Source organism: Penicillium taxi (assembly GCF_028828555.1).
Source record: "Penicillium taxi strain IBT 34144 chromosome Unknown utg000003l_segment0_segment0, whole genome shotgun sequence".
NCBI classification, from domain to species: Eukaryota; Fungi; Ascomycota; class Eurotiomycetes; order Eurotiales; family Aspergillaceae; genus Penicillium; species Penicillium taxi.
Genome location: NW_026643205.1, coordinates 2,229,603 through 2,245,138, shown reverse-complemented (window position 1 = coordinate 2,245,138; position 15,536 = coordinate 2,229,603). Strand labels below are relative to the sequence as shown.

At 46.8% G+C, this 15,536-nt stretch overlaps 6 protein-coding genes across 6 annotated transcripts; 5 read left to right on the top strand and 1 right to left on the bottom strand.

The window, feature by feature from the left end:
• Nucleotides 1–327: 327 nt before the first annotated feature.
• Nucleotides 328–1,699, top strand: N7495_004297 (SYLF and SH3 domain-containing protein; the record flags this gene model as incomplete). The annotated part of the gene is made up of 4 exons (XM_057206948.1): nt 328–370; nt 451–554; nt 617–1,623; nt 1,678–1,699. The coding sequence occupies 4 exons, from the start codon at nt 328–330 to the stop codon at nt 1,697–1,699; spliced, it is 1,176 nt and encodes a 391-aa protein (XP_057064628.1).
• A 1,326-nt stretch (nt 1,700–3,025) lies between these two features.
• N7495_004296 (putative telomere silencing protein Zds1) lies at nt 3,026–5,672 on the top strand (the record flags this gene model as incomplete). Its single annotated transcript, XM_057206947.1, has 2 exons — nt 3,026–5,398; nt 5,454–5,672. The coding sequence occupies 2 exons, from the start codon at nt 3,026–3,028 to the stop codon at nt 5,670–5,672; spliced, it is 2,592 nt and encodes an 863-aa protein (XP_057064627.1).
• Nucleotides 5,673–6,300: 628 nt separating this feature from the next.
• N7495_004295 (Zn(II)2Cys6 transcription factor domain-containing protein) lies at nt 6,301–7,837 on the bottom strand (the record flags this gene model as incomplete). Its single annotated transcript, XM_057206946.1, has 3 exons — nt 6,301–6,984; nt 7,047–7,730; nt 7,781–7,837. The coding sequence occupies 3 exons, from the start codon at nt 7,835–7,837 to the stop codon at nt 6,301–6,303; spliced, it is 1,425 nt and encodes a 474-aa protein (XP_057064626.1).
• A 404-nt stretch (nt 7,838–8,241) lies between these two features.
• On the top strand, nt 8,242–10,566 carry N7495_004294 (uncharacterized protein; the record flags this gene model as incomplete). The annotated part of the gene is made up of 8 exons (XM_057206945.1): nt 8,242–8,294; nt 8,347–8,467; nt 8,518–8,573; nt 8,628–8,715; nt 8,787–8,874; nt 8,930–9,094; nt 9,150–10,012; nt 10,066–10,566. The coding sequence occupies 8 exons, from the start codon at nt 8,242–8,244 to the stop codon at nt 10,564–10,566; spliced, it is 1,935 nt and encodes a 644-aa protein (XP_057064625.1).
• Nucleotides 10,567–10,765: 199 nt separating this feature from the next.
• N7495_004293 (NAD(P)/FAD-dependent oxidoreductase) lies at nt 10,766–12,110 on the top strand (the record flags this gene model as incomplete). The annotated part of the gene is made up of 2 exons (XM_057206944.1): nt 10,766–11,853; nt 11,915–12,110. The coding sequence occupies 2 exons, from the start codon at nt 10,766–10,768 to the stop codon at nt 12,108–12,110; spliced, it is 1,284 nt and encodes a 427-aa protein (XP_057064624.1).
• A 465-nt stretch (nt 12,111–12,575) lies between these two features.
• On the top strand, nt 12,576–13,141 carry N7495_004292 (SNARE domain- containing protein; the record flags this gene model as incomplete). Its single annotated transcript, XM_057206943.1, has 4 exons — nt 12,576–12,601; nt 12,701–12,809; nt 12,879–12,981; nt 13,038–13,141. 4 exons carry the CDS (start codon nt 12,576–12,578, stop codon nt 13,139–13,141), a joined length of 342 nt encoding a protein of 113 aa, XP_057064623.1.
• Between the last annotated feature and the right edge of the window lie 2,395 nt (nt 13,142–15,536).

The window sequence follows — 15,536 nt, the reverse complement described above, 5'->3', positions numbered from 1 at the left end:
TCGGTAGTTTAAACACAATTAACGTAAAGTTGGTACTTATGTCCCACTAATATTGCGACCCCCCTCATTAATCGTATTAGCCAGTATGATGGAAGAGACTGAAGAGAGAATACCACGAAAGATAGAATGCGTCGTTATTTATGTCCAGAATTAGCATTTAACTTTTTGGTGTTGAAAGGTGGTACATTTACTGCACGAGGTCCACCTTTCCAAGGCTCCGCCATATCCTGACTAAACACTGCCCGACATTTGAAATCTGGTCATCACCTCACTCCCTCTTTCTTTTGACTTGAATCACCTCATACCCTTTCGCAAACTACCTCTAATATGGTTCTGGGTATCCACAACCCACTGCCTTCGTCTTTGAGCAGTATGTCCCATTTCTATCCCCTGCCCATTTCCCCGCAATCGCTTGCGGCTCGCCCGGCTAACCACTCTCACGCGCAATAGGTGAGTGCAAAAAGGCGTCTAAGATCTTGACTTCATTTATCGATCCTAAGAGCGCTTTTGGACCCGACAAGGTCATTCCACCGGACGTCCTCGCAAATGCAAAGGTAATATTCCCGTACTCGCGCGGTATTAAGACTGTTTGGCTGACGTGACTCGCTCTTTGTAGGGACTGGCAATTCTCACAGTCTTGAAAGCTGGCTTCATCGGTTCTGGTCGATTTGGATCTGGTCTTGTCGTCGCTCGCCTTGGTGATGGCTCCTGGTCAGCCCCGTCAGCTATCATGACGGCCGGCGGCGGCGTGGGTGGCCAGATTGGATTTGAATTGACCGATTTCGTCTTCATCCTCAATGATGCGTCCGCTGTCCGCACGTTCTCTCAGGCCGGTACTCTCACGCTAGGTGGTAATGTCTCGCTAGCTGCAGGACCAATCGGTCGAAATGCTGAAGCCGCTGGTGCGGCCAGCACCAAGGGCGTCGCAGCTGTCTTCTCCTACTCGAAAACCAAGGGTCTTTTCGCGGGTGTCAGTTTGGAAGGTAGTATTCTGGTGGAGCGCAAAGATGCCAACGAGAAGATGTATAATAGCCGTGTCTCAGCATCACAGCTACTCACCGGCTCCATTCGACCCCCGCCCTCTACCGACGCCCTGATGCAGGTCCTCAAATCCAATGCCTTCCGAGGCTATTCCAGCAGAACGAACAGCACATCTATGTACAACAACGATCCAATCTACGAAGATAGACATGATAATTACGATCGTCGCGATCGCGCTAATACAACTAATGAGTACGAATACCGTGACCGCCCGCAGCGATCCAATACATGGGCAGATAACACTTATGATCGACCCAACGGAGGCGGTGGAGTGGGTCGTTCTGCGACCTCGCGTATTCAGGAAGAGGATGGCTATGGAAGAAACCGAAGCCAAAGCAACAGCTCTGGGTATTCCAACAGACCCACCCGCCCTACTGCTCCCAAGCCTGTCTTTGCTCAACGAACAGGTCAAGCTGCTGAATTACGTGCGGATCAGGTGGTTGCGCTCTACACATTCGACGCGGATCAAGAAGGTGACTTGGGATTCAAAAAGGGGGAGATTATTACAATTTTGAAGCGGACAGAAAAGGCCGAGGATTGGTGGACGGGTCGAATTGGAGACCGAGTTGGTATCTTTCCCAGGTAAGCATGGGACACCTTGTTGCTGCTGACCACAGAAGCTGACGGTATTCTCAGCAACTATGTCGATACTTCCTAAACATAGCACACTTTACAAGCCCGTGCACACCGTATCAGTCCCGTGAACATATTCAGCTTTGATTCGGTTTGAAAGGCTTGGTCTCTCTTTTCCATGATTCCAATCTGATACGCTTATGACTGAGCGCTGGAGTTCTTTTTTTTTTTTTTTTTTTTTTCCTTTTTCCTCTCTTTTTTCTATTTCACTTCTCTTCTCAGCTTCGAGGACTTGACCTATTATTACGACACCAATCATGTGCGTTCATAGTATTGGATGATTATGCAAAATAACCTTATTCTTACCATTCGTTGAGGATGGCAACTTCCTCCTTTTTCTCTTTCCTTTGCTTACGCCCCTGCACACCCCGCAGGCTAGGCCTAACCATTCCCTTTCTCGTGTGTAAAGTGACACTGCATCCATATTATAGTGTCATTGGTAAGAAAACGCGATGCGGGGAATCGAAGGGAATAATATTTAATTCAAAAGTGTTTCGATATACACTTCGACCCCTGTTCCTAAACGACGGTGAAGTCAACTGATGAAATAGTCGGCTTCGACTGGTATAATTAGGGGTTAGGTAGAAGCCCTAGGCCAGATAATGTAGAAATGTAGAAATGTAGAAATGTAGAAATGTAGGAATGTAGAAATGCGGAAATGCGGATATGCGGAAGCAAATATCAGAGTGGAGTTAGTATTAGTTAGTACTCCAGTATTCTGAGATAAAGTGAATACCCATCGTAGATCTTTCCTTCCAAATTAGGAAGATCAACGATAGACCGAACCAGACTTTTGTTTTGTTTCATTTGGGTTGAGAAAGTGGAGAAAAAAAGGACCTGAAAAAAGAGTTAATCGAACTAGAACTAGAACATGTCAGGTGTTGCGACCGAATCACCTCCCGCCAAAATCCACTTCCATCCTTGAATCTCTTCTCTTCCTTCCAAACTTCATCCAATATCAAATGACGGCCCCGGTATTTACCGGATGATGATCTTCGACCTTTCAACATATCCCCGCTTCAATGACCGTTCTCCTGTACTTGCAACAGTGACGCAGCCCCCCCCCTCCTGAGCCCGCCCTTTCGTCCCTGGCTCTATTGGGCTTCTTTTGGTAGCTTTGTAGCTTTCTAGCTTTCCCCTCCAATGCAGGTTCGTCTTGCTATTCACCACTCTTCTTTCTTGACGATCTATCCTGATGGCTCGGGCGAGCCTCCACACCGACTTCCTTGACCCCGAATAGCCCCTCCAAGATCGCCCCTCGTGCTCCGATATCGTGGATTGAATCGGTCCTAGTTATGGCTCTGCTAGGAATATCTTTTGAACTAACATTTGTTGGAACGGTCAGGCTTCCATGAATGTCCCCGAGGCTGGCGGAGGACACGCGGCGCGGAGGGCCCATACAACCCATCTGTCGATTAGCGACCCAAACCACCATGTGACCGAGGCCATCGGGCATATGTACAACGACGACTACGATCGAAATGAACGCAACGATGCAAGACGCCTCAGTTATATATCTTCCCCTCTCGGCGAGTCAATAACTACAATTCCGCGGACCGCCGCAGGCTCCGAGTCCCCGCCTCCAACGTCGCTACAATATTCACCGACTTCAGGTCAAACAAAGCAGACGAATGGAGGACACTTACGACCACCCCTGGCTGGCCAACGGTCCTTTGAACGAGATAGTGACTATGGGTCGGATTTGACCGGATTGCCCTCCGAAACTGCGACCGCTTCCTTTCCTCTGAACGATATTGACTACGAATCCGATCCTGCGGCGGTAGTTCAAGAGCTGAACAATCTGGCTGCTATTCGGCGTATGTCAATGGATGTCGCGGCTGCAGGCGATCCTGATCTTCCATCATTTGGCAGTGATTTTTCGATTCCATCTCTACCACCCTCCCCCTCGACCGACGAAAATGATACCTCTCGCTTGTTTTGGGTCCCAGCGAGCTTGCATCCAGAGCTGGCACCAATGGAATTCAAGTCGTTTCTCGAGAGCAAGGCTGACGTAATAAAAAGGAAATCGGTTGATTTTTCTTCTTTAGGCCCTGAGCGACAGGGATCTGGCAGCGGGCTGCATCGAAAAAAGTCCATGCTATCGAAGCAGATCGACATTTCTACTGGTTACACAGATGGTGCGGAACGGCTGGAGCGGAAACGCTCTCAGTCAACGAGGCGAGATCGCATCTTGAGTCCAAACTTGCAACAATTGGAGACTTTGGTCGATGATTCAAACACAAATAATAAGGATTTACTGATCAAGGGAATCCAGAGTATTTCAGTCTCTGGAGCCGAAGACAAGCCAATTCTACCTCCAGCTCCGCCGGGGCTGGGCACTCTTCGAAGAGCAACGCGAACACAATACCGAAAGAATACCACTCTGAAGAAGGGCGAGAAGCCGCTTTACTCCAAGAGAGTTGGGAGAGGCCTTTCAGAATCCGCTGGGTCAGCTCCAAAGACTGACGAGCAGCTCAGCCGCATGTCGTCAGATACAGCCCCCGTAACTCGAACATCCCGGTCTCCCTCTTCATCATCGCACGGTGCTGCTCATTCTCCAACACCCCCCGCTAGCTCAACAACATTCGATCCGATCCACCGTAGAGAGGCCGAGCCGGAACGAGCTATAACCAGTCCGACACCCGACACTGCGTCAGATTCATCGACTGAGAACAACTCTACTCATGGCCACCAGTGGCATTCTCGCATCAGCACGAATGGTCGTTCCACTGTGAACACACCTCAATCCAATCAAACTGTTCCTTCTATCGTTGAAACACCTCCGGAAGAATCCAACCGCCCAACCTCAAGTCCATCACCCACTAGCCGAGCACCGGAGCGCGATGTGCCATCCGCTCACTCTGCCAAGCCAAAACCGCCCATGGATACCACTCCCAGCAAGCGTTCTTTAATGAATCCCAACCCCGGCAGAGATACCACTCCCTCAATTAATGATTTGGCCAGTAGCACCCAAATGATCCCTGGTCAGAATACTCGCACAGACAGCTTGTCTTTCATCCCGACCTTGCCCGAAGATCGAAAGTCAGAAGACCGTAAATCGGAGGCCAAGAAGTCAAAGAAGGAGGATGGTAGCCGCAAGTCCAGCTGGCATTGGCTGCTGGGAAGTGAGAAGGACAAAGATCATGATACTAAGAAGAGTAAGTCGAAGTATGCCGACAAATCCCATCACCAAGCGCGTCCGGATACACCGCAGTCATCCGCGGAAAACACCTCCAAGGGCCGCGAAAGTCTCGCTCTGGATCGTTTGGATCCAAGACTGGAAGAAGAGCGACGCAAAGATGGTGTTCGAAGGGCTTCAGGAGACAACAAGAAGGAGAAAGACGGAATTTTCTCTTCCATATTTGGTGGCAGCAAAAAGAAGCACGGCTTAGAAAGTCACCACCATCGGAAGAGTTTGTCCCGCAACCTGTCCCCCGACCCTCCAATTCGGCAGCTGCGGGCAGACCTTGACTATCCTTGGACTCGATTTTCCATACTTGAAGAGCGTGCAATCTACCGCATGGCTCATATTAAACTTGCAAATCCCCGACGTGCTCTGTTCTCGCAGGTGTTGCTAAGCAACTTCATGTACTCATATCTGGAAAAGGTGCAGCAAATGCATCCCCAAGGCCAAATTGCGGTGACTTCCTCTGGATCTCAGAGACAACAATCTAAAGCTCAGAACCAGCCAGATGAGTACACCCAATATCAGCGATACCAGGAAGTAAGTGCAACCCCACGGCTAGGAGTGATAATTCGATTCACTAATCTCTTTTTAGTCTCAACAGCAACAGCAGTATTCAGATAGTGCCTATGATGACCCGTCCATGTATGACTACGAGGACGAATCACATGATCGCTATCAGGCTGAGAGAAACCAGCAGGCCGGCTATCAAAATGGTCATGGTAGCTACGACATGGGCCAATACCAATATGGGCACTCAACCTTTGGTGACGATGTTCAACTGGATGATGACGATGATGATGATATGTGGTGAATCAAGAGCCGGCGTCTTCACTCTTTTTTCTTTTTAGCCTGCTATTTTGCCTTGTCCTTTTGAAGTTGAAGTCACGGAAATACCCACACATTCGTCGGTCTTTGCCATTCCTAGAAGCCTGTACACAAGCAATTCCCGTCCTTGAATACTTCCTCCTCCCCCGTTTTATTATCTTTCCATCCCTTATCGTTAACCCTCTCGTCTGAGCTTGGGTTTGTATTGATTAATGTTTGGGTGGAATTGACCGATAGGAGATGTCCATGGCAGTTTCCATTTGACCAATTCCTGATTTGCGGCCGATCATAACATGGCCCTTGTGCATCGCCATCTAGTCTGTTCACACTGTCTGATCTCTCACTTCGCATAGCGTATGGGGTTTGTTTTTGCTTTTTTCTCTACCTCTGGCCTATTTTTGAGTATTCATCACTTGGACTCTTTTCTCATCCATCTTGAGACTCCTAGCCTTTTATTTCATACCAATGAACAAAATTTTTCCTTTTCTACTTATGCCACCAGAAACTTTTTCCCAAATTTGAAGACACGAAAGAAATTCCTACTCTTTAGAAATGAATTCCATTATAAAAGTATGGCTCTCATTTTCACATATAGTCTATTCTAAAACCTTGGGTCACCCATCTTGAAGGTTAAACCCAAGATGGAAATGATCAAAACTCGACTCAAGATCCTTCTCTAACTTCCCCGAATCCCGTATCTTAAAGTCGTCATTATAATCATACAACGCATCCATAATACTCCTCCGCAGCCGTGGCTCCGAAGTGGCTACCCACGCAAAAGTCAAGCAAAAAATCAGGTACGCAGCCCCAACAGGCCTATAGATAACCGACCTCTCCGCAAGAGCCAACGCCTCTTCAGCCAGATAATTCGCATCAAAGGTCGCGATACCATCCCGAACACCTAGTACTCTAAGTAATCCATTAAAGAAGAGCGTAATCGTAAGTCCTATGCCGTATGTACGCTGGTAATGGGCGTACATCAATTTAGCAATGAGCTTTTCCGTCCTGGACATTTGGGTTGTGTTCAGAGCTGCGATGTCGTTCTCTGATGCTCGGAGCTTTATTTCGCTAAGATTCATCTTGCAGGTTTGGTAGGTGGACCACACTTCTTCGTGGAGATTAGTTTTGTCGCCGCCTGTTTTGTGAGTGTGTTTTATGCGTCTCATCAGGTCTGGGCCATGAGATAGACAGCGTAATATTCTGCCATCTGGGGTAGTTTCGTCGAATTCACTCCTGACCAGATCGTGCCATTCTTCTGGTGTGAGGTCTATTTTATCGTTGAAAAGACCCTCAAATAGCTTTATATATCGTCAGTACGGATTAATATACCTGTATCAAACAGGAACGAGTCTGGACGTACGACACTTCCACGTAGTGACAAGAACAACTTCTTCTCAAATTCATCTCGAGGCCCAAACGATTTCCTAGCTTTGAGAATCTGCGCTGCGCCTTCAGAATGGCCTGACCAGGATTGAGTCGACTGGCCCATGAAAGTCTGACACACTAGCAGCACCATGACAGCACAGAGCGTACTAGAAGAATGTGCATGGACCCGATCGTCTAGATAGATGCGAAGTGTCCGCAGAGCGTGAGAATATTTTGTCAGTGTCTCAACACTCGCCTTGCGACCGATACAAAAGCTGCCATGGGCTGTCGTCAGCGTGTCGATGGCATGGTCCAGCGCCTCATTTGTTCCGAGACGTCTAGGGATATCTTCGAGGAATCCACCAAAGGCCCACCAGAGATTATAGCGCAGGTCAGTAGAGCGGTTTATAGTCTTGGTAAACGCACTCCTCAACAGTGAAAGTTCGTTGCCAGGGCTTGAGCATGGAGAGGGGTAAACATCCATTTGACCTAGGGGAGTAAAGAAAGACTCTGGCTGCATCACGACAAAATCATGATTTGGGCTTGATCTTGAAGATTTGTTTGAAACGAGGACTGTATAGTCTTTTTCCGCTTGGAATTTGAAGCGTTTCATGCCTGAACCTACGCATTTCAGTTTCAAGCGGATGCATCGTGCGCAAGCGGGTTGTTTCTCATCGCACTAGCTTCGTGAGTGATTGAAGACTTTATCCTTAGATTATGGAATTGTACCTTCTTTTTCTGTTTACGACATGCGTCACAGGCTCTGCCTGAAGGGACTCCAGGCATGCTTTAACTGGATCAAGGGCCTGATCGTGGGCTAGTTCTGTACCCTGGACAGGGATTAGGTATATAGACAGTGTCAGATATTGTGAGTAGCACAATAAGCATTGAAGATGACAAGGACTTTCATATTTTCACGAAAGGAATTGTTAGCTGGGCTGGGGCAGTTGCATATCTGATACTCAAGCTAAACTCCTTTAGGTTGTATAGAAGTGGGGTTTGCATTTCACAACCTCACTTCATTCCTGGTTCCCGATCTATTCACGATACAAGCACATAGCCTTGTAGTCCTGTGATTTGATTTTCAAATTTCAAGCTTCACATTCATCATTGATTATCGAGAACAACTCTTGAAACAATCTTTCTAACTGGACTAAATATCGCCTTGGAAAAATACGAATCTTACATGCATGGCAGATGAGCGGCCCTCCAAGCGTGCACGTCAAGCCTGTGAGCCTTGTCGGTAAGCTGTTCCATACATATCTATTTGACCTATTCTATACTTAAATTCAAAGACGTAAGAAATCACGTTGTCCGGGAGAAAAGCCTACATGCTCTTTCTGCGAGCGGCTAGGTCAGAGATGCGTATACTCTATTGGGGAAGTGGAAAAAGACTCCAGCTTTGCCAGAGATATAGTAAGATGTCTTTTGAAACTATTCAAATGTAGATGCTGACTGCTTTCTAGGAGGATCGTGTCTCTAGAATCGAAAGCAAACTTGAGCAATTGATAGACTATATTACGTACGTTCTCAGGCTTTACTATTCCCAATGATGATCGCTGAGTTGAATGTATAGTCGGCAACAAAGTCAAACAAGTGATGTTTGCCCGTCTTCTACAAGTTTATCTGCAACTCAGCCTGCCCCATCGAATCCCCAGGATTCTGTCAGCGACTATTTATATCCGCAAGTTATCCTCCGTTTGTCATGCAACCGGATCGCTAACAGCTGATTCAGGGCGCAATCTTCCGATACTTCGGCCCTTCAGCTTTATCTAACTTTTTGCAACTCGCAGCCTTTGCCTTTATTCTACTCGAGGCTTCCAGTTACATCATTAAAAAATAGGGACCAGGAACTTGTACTTGCTATGGAAGCTACAGGCCTTCGTTTCAAGGGGCGGGGCATTAGGGATAGCCAAGTCGAGCTTGAAATCAAGTCTAAAACCGAAAAAGCAGTTCAAATAGTCATGGAACGGCTAGCTAATGGGACTGTAGAGTTGTCAACTATTCAGACGCTCTGCATTCTGAGCATGCTAGAATATACAGGTAAGAGACTAGAAATTTTCTGCTGCTTCTAGGCTAACATTTGTTCAACAATTAGCTGGTCATTTAGTTCGGGCGGGGTTCTATACTAGGACAGCCTGCTTCTTAATAAATAATATCAGGGGTCAAGACCTGGAGTCCTGGAACACCTTGGAGGAATCTGAGCACGATGAGCGAAGGGCATGCCACGCAAGTGTGATAATACTTCAAAACATCCAGGGATCTGTGCAACCAACGCCTCTCAAAGATATTTCTAGTCCGCTGGAAACCATGTTACGGAAAGACCTTAGTCGCAGCAGCAGCAGCTCAAAGCTAGATATAGGTCTCAATAAAGCTAATATGCATATCAGCGACGGCTGGGCTTTGGCATGCAGATACGCCATGGATCCTGTCACAGTCGACGTGCATCCCCCTTGGCATCCACAATCAGATTATGCAATGATAACCTACCGGCATACCGAGCACGAGAGCTGCATGCCGCTGAAATACCGACTTCACGCTAGCCGATTCCAAGAACACCCACCAGCTGAGCTAGAGGCGCATCGCGACTACTGGGGGCCTTGGATTTTCTTCCAGATTGCCTGGCATGCTGTACCTTGCATCCTCAATCATCCATTTCTACTTTCTATGAGATTGAGGAGCTTTCGACGAACGATGCCACAGTCCTTCCTCCGCAATTCTTTTGAACAGCTCACTTTGCACTCCGGCTGGATAGTGCATCTTCTTGAACTTTTCGAGACGAAGGGCTTTGAGGTATCGGACCCAACTATAGGTCACTGTGTGGCTGTTGTTGCGACGATCCATCTGCAGCATAGTTTTACCGACGATCCTGTATTCAACAACAAGGCACAAGTAAATTTCCGGAAATGTCTTCGGTTCCTGCGCGGTATGGGCACCCGATGGCCACACATTGATCGACAGGTAAATCTTAACAGATCATTTCGACAAAAAATTGATTAGTAACGCTCCATTAGGTCCATCAACTCGAGCAGCTACGAAACAGCATCTCCCCTGGCGGTCTAACTACAGAATCCATTTCATCGGGATCTAACTCGCGAAGAAAATGGTCCGTGAATTTACAGCTACTGTGGAAAATCATCGTCTATACGCATGCCGCAAAGTTGCCGGACTCCACAGGAGATATCTACGGACCAGTACTAGCTAAAGATAGCCTTGGTAGCTCTGGGGTGTCTTCAGTCAATATTGCTGAACCTGACCTCGCTCTAATTGGGTCTGCTGGCATTGCAGGACATAAAACAGTTGCCTCGGAGTGTGTGACCTACCCGCCAGAGCAAACTGAACATGCAGCCCAGTTACACCAAGAGCTGAGCAAAACATCTCCGGCAATGGACGTTCCAAATTTAATAGAGGATCCGAATTTCGAATTCCGCGAAGGAGAGGCATTGTTCTTGCAACTTCAAGATTATGAGAGGGCGTTCGAAGACTGGCTTAGCTTGAACCCCATATCGGAATAATAGTGAGCATTGGAACATTTGAAGAGTTGTCACTGATCATAAGTTCCAAGGTTATACTACTTCGTCTATTGACGCGGAGCCGGCCCGTTCCCGTGTCTCCCGGCCTCCCGGAATAAAGCCGGGTTAACCATGTAATATTTAAAAACCATAGTTAAAATCAGATGTAAACTTTCAAGATTGCTTTTCCTTATCAGCAAATATGTCTATCCTCAAAATTGATCCAATTGTGATTGTGGGCGCCGGCGTCTTCGGGCTCTCGACCGCCCTCGAGCTCAAACAGCGTGGATACAATGATATCACAGTCCTGGACCGATATACGCCTCCAGCAGTGGATGGAAGCAGCGTAGACATCTCTCGCATTATACGAATTGACTATGGTGACCCAGTCTATTTCAAGATGGCCCGTGAGGCCTACGATGGCTGGAAAACAGAGTATAAGGATCAATTCTACGAATCTGGATTTGCCCTACTATCCGAGACAGCAAATCACGAATTGATCACCAAATCCCGGGAAACAATTCTAGCTACTGGAGGCCACGTCGAAGACCTCCCACATGCGACTGAGCTCCTGAATTCCTACCCTAATATACCATCCAAACTCGCCGGCCTTAGCGGATATCTCAACCGACGAGGCGGCTGGGCCAACGCTGCAGGCAGCATTCAGCAGCTGGCTTCTCGGTGTAGCGTCGAGGGAATCTCGATCGTCTCTGGTCCTCGTGGTACGGTCACGTCACTGCGCAAGAAAGGTTTGCGTGTGGTGGGCGTCAACCTCTTTCATGGAAATTTCATGCTCGCTTCAAGGGTTATTGTTAGTACGGGCGCATGGACAAATCGGATTCTGGACATAGCCCACGCTGCTACGGGCTCAGGTCATCCGGTCGGAATGATCCAGTTGACACCGGATGAAGCTCGCTCTTTGGAATCCACCCCGGTGATAATGAACCTGAGCAGCGGAATCTTTTGCTTCCCGCCAACTCCGGGTTCAAACATTCTCAAGCTTGCACAGCATGGGTACGGCTTTGCAAACGAAGTTATTATCCAAGATAGTGGGACCAGCAGGACTGTATCTACTCCTAAGGTTGATAGTAATGTGCTGTCAGGGTATCTTCCCGAGGACGCCGATGAAGCCCTACGCGAAGGCTTGCGTCGATTTTTCCCCAAGTTCGCTGATCGACCGTGGATGAAACGTCGATTGTGCTGGTACACTGATACTGTGAAGGGTGACTTTATTATCGATGATCATCCGACGCTGCAAGGACTGTTTGTTGCTACTGGTGGCTCAGGACAGTAAGTGTTGCTCAATTTAAGGAAAATCCCTAGATTGGAACTAAGACTGACACTGCTGTAGTGGGTTCAAATTCCTCCCAATATTGGGGAAGTATATCGTGGATTGTTTCGAGGGTAAAGCATCGGAGGACTTACGAGAGAAGTGGAGACTGCATCCATCGCCGGGGAACTCGTCCAATATTGCTATGGAGGGTGATGGAAGTCGGGCTGGTGCTCCATTGCGAACACTCGCCAGTATCGAAGTGGCCAAGTTGTAGATCACTTGTGCGTCTAGTCCATTCAAGGAAGCGGGTCTCGTATGGTATTTTCCAAAGATCCAAAGAAGGACAAGGGAACCATTCATCCAACTGAGATGCTCTTTGTTAAGGCATATGCATCAAGATAACTGCCTGTTGTATCTAAAATGAGAACTATCAATTAAATCATGTTTTTTTATGAACTTTGGATTTCTTATAAAATCCCAAGATTGAAGGATATTCTTCCTTTGCATGTCGGGATTTTTTGAAACCCAAAATTCAGTTATTTTTCAATCTTAAGGGAGATGATACTGGATGTTCTGATGAGCAGTCCCCATAGACAGGTCACATGACATACCCCGTTATCTCCGACCGGGGAACCACTTGTCACTACTCCCTTTCATTCCAAGTTTCATCAAGAAGTAAGAAACATACCCCACGAAATAACCCTTGGCACATTTCAAAAGATATTTCAATACTATCGAAATGAGTGACGCCTACGAACGCGAGCAGTATGTCCTCACCCCTGAAAGCCGTCGCCACATACAGCTCCGACCGAACAGCCTTGATATTCAATATATAAAGATATTTCACTGACATGTGAATCCTAGGCAGAACAATGCGCTCTTGAACTCCCTTTCCTCCAAAGTCTCCGCTCTTCGATCTGTAACAATTGACATCCACGATAATGCGCGGGACCAAGACACACTCGATCACACCGTAGGTCTTCCAGATTCATGCCAGAGACCTTGATGTTTTCTCAGACTAACCATAGTTTTTTCTGTCCAGAATGATGTGTTCTCCTCCTTCTCGACCAACTTGAAAGGCAGTGCCAGCCGTTTGACACGAATGGCAAAACAAGGTGATACTGTGGCAGTGCTCAAGGTCGCAGGTATCTGTGTCGGAGCCTGCATACTCCTCTATATCATTCTGAGCTGGATCTTTTAGGGGGCCAGGCACCTCCAATACCCAATCCTTCAATTTCCGTTCTCATTATGAACGCCCTTGCTGGTCCAAGAGTGCGTTCTGACTTGGACAATATCATTACTTGACGACTACGTCACAAAATGGCTCATTCATTCATTAATTGCTGCCATGGCTTTAATAATATTCGCGGGATTCCATCGCATATATTTTTGGTTGGTGGGAACACTCATTCAAGACACGGACAAGATAACCAAATCCGCTCTGGAGGTTGGTCTACTTTAATGCGTTTCCTGCTGTGATATTTGTATCTTATGGAAGTCATGAAAGTCATGAACAAAAATCCCCAAATACATAAGTGAATTTTAATTGATCATATATTTGCATTTTTTTCACTTGCTGTCGAGTCTGTCTGGGTTTCTTTTTTCCGGCTAATCCCATAGCTATGCAGGCCTATATAATTTGAGCTTACTATGTACATAGATTTTCGATCCATGATCCTTCGTAAGTTCGGGATGCTATCAAGCGTCCGGTTAAATGCGTATCTACTAGCTTATCTTGATCATCAGTGGCAAGTGATATTTCATGCAAACGGGGCATTTCAGTACCCTCAGGAACGAATAGCGTGTCCGGATGGATGACACGGGCAACGTTCTCATATCAGCCACTTAAGTGATTGTGTGCCCCAGCTCGCCCTTCAGCTTTCAAAGGTTCACTTGACAGAATCCGTCACAAGAGACATGGACCCTACGTAGGTAATCACTGGGCACGTTTATGTGCCCTAACATTGACCGTGACCAGGTCATGATAAGGTAGATCCTTATCGCTATTTTACTCTAATCTGAGTCGTAGTCAGATTGGCGTTTGCATGGCATACCTAACGATCAGCCTAATGATCAGACCCTCCCAGTTCTGGATTTACGGAAAACTCCGAAAGACCACAAACCATGTGGCGCAAGGAACAGCCTTGTGCAAGGGCATTGCACGATTCGGCGCGAAAATCCTTATCCCCTAGTCTTGGCAGATGGGGCGATCAATGCTTGATAGAAACTATTATTCCCGTCTCGGCATTTATTCATCTGTCAAGAATTGCATCGTATCATTCGGGAACAAATGATGGGATGTGAAATACTATGCTATCCCGGCATTGGAATTCTCAATGGGTACCGGCCGCATGCCGAATACCGAATACCGAATACCTCGATCTTGCCACGGGAAGTGAAAGTGAAAGTGAAAGATGTCAGGGGTATTGCATATGGAGTGGAACGGGCCTCTTCCTTGTCCCTAGTGAATTTTCTAGGTATGATCCTTGCGATGATTGACAGGGGATTTTGTATCTTTGACTCTTGGGTATGTATGTTGTGGGTCGAGATCTCTGTAACTAAATGGGTACACTACTGGCCTCCAGGAACCTTGAAACTCATTGATAAGGCCAGCTCGGAGACCTCAAGAACCAACCTTGGAAGAACCACAGTAGTGACTATGAAGTAATGAGTTATTTTTATCACGAAGAGTGGAAGTCGTCATAGTATAAACCTCAAATTCAAACCTTGAAAGTATGACGATGAGAGTGAGTTCTAAGTTCTATGAATTACAGGTACACCGATAGCTACATCCAGCGGTTCATCTTAGAAGTTAGCGATCAAAATCCGAACAATGATCTACTTGCCGCGGTGGGTCTAAGGGTGAAAATTTACTGTATACCTAGGTTAAGCGGTCCACGGATGTACTCCGTAGGAACCTCAAGTTAAAACCTTCAAATGTTTCCATTTTTATCTTTTCATTAGATTGCTGTCTTTACCTTGATATGGAAGGTCTGGCATTCCTTCCATACAGGTACACACCAAGTTACGAATTTACCCGAAAGCTATAAAAGCTATCCGATTTGATGGAATTAAATGGAGGATAAAGAAAAAGAAAAAGCAAAACGAAATAATCCATGTAACCGCCACGTCAATGCGCTTCTGCAAGACTGAAACATGTACAGGTACAGCATTTTCCAGATCGACCAAGGCAGGCCCGATGGCAACGCGAACGCATAATTGGACAGTCGGGATTCCGGTGGAGTGGAGCTGCCCGTGAAGCCGTGAAGCCGTATCCCGTATGTAGGCCGGCCGAGACCTTTCCTAGTGATGACTATTCCTTCATATCCCCCTGTTTTACGAAGTACTAAAAGCCTGAAGATTCTCAAAAGTACTAACTATTGAGTAACTACTAAAACTAGTAATAGGTTGGGATCCATGTTTAGGATTATAGTGATCCGGACCCTTAACAGGCTTATCTTGTTGAGATGGCCATGGTTCGTCAGATCCAATCAGAAAAAACTGGATGTTGGTCGGTGAGCAAGTTGACACTTGTGGATCATAGGTGGATCTACTTAGTACCTCCGAGAGCTTGAGCTTTGAGTGGAAATCCGGATGTTTCCGAGAAAAGAAAAGGGAAAAAGGAAAAGAAAAAGAAAAAATACGAAAATTGAAACGGACGAGAAAGGGAGAAGTCGGAGGATGTAGTAAAATGATTTGC